The sequence below is a fragment of the Camarhynchus parvulus genome, chromosome 15 (assembly GCF_901933205.1).
Source record: "Camarhynchus parvulus chromosome 15, STF_HiC, whole genome shotgun sequence".
In the NCBI taxonomy this organism is placed as follows: Eukaryota; Metazoa; Chordata; class Aves; order Passeriformes; family Thraupidae; genus Camarhynchus; species Camarhynchus parvulus.
Window position 1 is genome coordinate 10,589,475 of NC_044585.1, and position 2,855 is coordinate 10,592,329.

The 2,855-nt window shown below is 41.6% G+C and overlaps 1 protein-coding gene across 13 annotated transcripts in view; it reads left to right on the forward strand.

The window, feature by feature from the left end:
* The window catches only part of ATXN2 (ataxin 2), a 49,254-nt gene extending 46,907 nt beyond the window's left edge, over nucleotides 1-2,347 (forward strand). For 10 of the 13 annotated variants that reach the window (XM_030959270.1, XM_030959275.1, XM_030959277.1 and 7 more), the window contains 2 exons: nucleotides 680-848; nucleotides 1,699-2,347. In XM_030959270.1, coding sequence (XP_030815130.1) covers nucleotides 680-848; nucleotides 1,699-1,727 — 198 coding nt within the window. In that variant the 3' untranslated portion in view covers nucleotides 1,728-2,347. Of the gene's footprint in view, nucleotides 1-679; nucleotides 884-1,698 lie in introns of those variants that run through there. The other 3 variants (XM_030959269.1, XM_030959274.1, XM_030959280.1) reach the window with 1 other exon arrangement.
* Nucleotides 2,348-2,855: the final 508 nt, after the last annotated feature.

Below are 2,855 nucleotides of genomic sequence, written 5' to 3' on the forward strand. Positions count from 1 at the left end.
GGTGATCAGCCATGGGAAGGAATAATCTCCTTTTCCACTGAGACTTAGCCCTGATTGCTCAGATTACACAAGAACTGCGATGAGCTGAACTGGAAGCAGAACAAAGCTGCCCTGAGAGTGTGAAGGGATGAAATCACTCATGTCAGGAGGACTTGGCTGAGCACTGTGTGGGCACAGGTCACTGGAGAGGACAGGGAGGTTCCCAGGGCAGGGAGCCAGGAGAGAACGTGGGGTTGTGCAAGGAGAGAGCTGGGGAAGGGATGCCAGACTCCCAGTGCCTGTGAAGTTCCTATCTGTACCCTCTAGGAAGTGCTTTGATCTAGGTGTCTAACAGAAATGTTTTGAAGATTTGTTGCTGAATTGTTTTTTTTTTTTTTTAATACCCCCCCCGTTTAATGCTGGCAAAATGGCTAAAATTGAGAACGCAACTCAGAGCCAGCAGTAAGGAGCGCTTTTTTAATTATTATTTTTCCTTTTTGTTGTTATTATTATTAATTTTTTTTGTGTTACAACTTCTGCCTTAATCCCTAGTTAAAAAAAAAAAAAAGAAAGAAAAAGTTTTTAAAAAATCAAATAAATGAAGAGTAAACCTTTGCTGACGGAGCAAACTTTCGCCAGTCATGTGGCCAGGAGTTGCTGCCTCCTTGTGACCATGATACTAAAGAGCTCTTTGTTTCAGGCTCATGTACAGTCAGGAATGGTTCCTTCTCACCCAACTGCCCATGCTCCAATGATGCTAATGACGACACAGCCTCCCGGTGGTCCCCAAGCCGCCCTCGCTCAAAGTGCACTACAGCCCATTCCAGTCTCGACAACAACACATTTCCCCTATATGACCCACCCTTCAGGTGAGGAGTGTGTGCCTGGGAGACCTGCACCCTAACTGAGCCAGGGCGAGGAGTGAGGACTGGGAGAAACCAGATCTTTGGGGAAAAAAAATAATTAAAAATTAAAAAAAAAAATTTAAGAACAACAAAGAAAACCAACCAACCTTAAGATGTCCTTGTGTTTCCCAGCTGTGCTTTGGCAGCCTGGAGGAGCGTAGGTTTAGCTGAGATGTACCTAATTCAGGGAATATCCTTGATTTTTCTCTAGCTGGAGTAGAGGAATGAGGAGTGTGAGGCACTGGCGCTGTGGGACTGAGTTTTCCGTGGATTTGCCGTGGGGGATGGACTGTGTGCAGTTTATAATGATCAGAGGTTTGATTAAATCTTGAGGACAGCAGTGAAATGTTGTGTGGGGGTAGGGCTGCTAGGCTGCTGTTAAAGTAAAGTGACAACTGAAATCTAAACTTTAATTCAGAGTAACATTCTGCAGCTTTGCTTTGGGGGAAAAGTAGGAGTTGTGTGACTTCTTTCCGCTTTAAATTTAACCTTATTTAGGTTTCGTTGATTATTCAAGTTCAAACAGCCTCTGAACTTCTGTAGTGATTTAGTTCTACCTGATGTTTCTTGGGGAATGTGTGAGCAGAACAAAGCTGCTTTCTGAGGGCTTAGGTAGGGAAAGAGCAAAAATAAAACATCCCAAGGACATCTTGATGTGCAGGGTTTTGTTTTGTTCTCTAAAAAAAAAAATAAAAACAGAAAAAAATAAAAATAAAAGAAAGTTGAGCTCAGTAGTTGTCCTGTGACCACTTTACTAGCAAACTGTTGTGTGGCTTGCCAATTTATTATTTACATTTGAACTTTTTTTTTACAGTACAAGCCCACCACCAACAGCAGTTGTAAGGCTCATCTGGAATAACTGAAAGGCTGGATACCTTTTGTAGGCCAAATACCCTCCTTCTACTGCTTCTGCCAACTGGAAGCACAGAAAACTAGAATTTCATTTTATTTTGTTTAAAAAAAAAAAAATTTTTGATTTCTTGTAACATCCACTAGGAATGCTAACAGTTCATCTTGCAGTGGGAGAGATTCGGACTGAGTAGAGGCATTTAGGAACTTGTGGGCTATTCCATAATTCCATGCACTGTATCTGAGTCCTGCAAGTGCCCCAACTCTGCTTGCTGAAAACTGGAAGTTATTTATTTTTTAATGACCCTTCAAAGTTATGAACTCGTCAGCTAGCAAAAGAAGTAACAAGAGTGATTCTTGCTGCTATTATCACTAAAAATCAAGACTTGGAGATCCCTTTTACTTCTAACTAAACTTGAAACAGGTTCAGTAAAAAAAAAAAAAATTCTAATCGTCAAACGGATGAGTTATTATTTATAAATCACGTTTGATGAGATAATCACTATCGTGAGACAGTGATGTAACTTTTAAGTTAAGAAAACTTTTACTTTGTAGATAATATAAAATAAAAACTTAAAAAAAAATTAAAAAATAAAAAAAGTTTTAAAAACTGACCCTCCTCGGTGTTTGTGTGGTGATTTTTGGGTCTCTTCCCGTACCAATCCCAGCTTGGAGCCAGGGTTTGCCTGAGTCTGTTGTGTGGAATAAGGGAAAGGTTTGGGAATCCCAAATTCAGCCCAGTTTCGGTGATTTTGTGCTCCTGATCCCTCAGCCTTGAGCTGCTCCGGACGCGGTCGGGGAAGGTCCCAAATGGGCCTTTAAGGTGATGGAGGTATAAAAATCAGTGGTGCTGCTGGAGGAGGAAAGGAAAGGAAAGGTAAGAATTCCCTGGGAAAATGCCTTAAAAAGATGGGGAGACAAAGTTATCCCTGCTCCAAGTGCCCTGTCCTGACGGTCCTGTGTGGTGCAGGCATCATCCCATGGGGACAAACCAAAGGATTTTCATGTCCAAGGGAGCATTCCTGCCTTTCAGCATCCAGTATCCACTAAAACAATGTCCAGGCACCTGGAGAGAATCAGACTGAAGACTACAAGTGAGAAACAAGTTCTAAAAACAGTTTA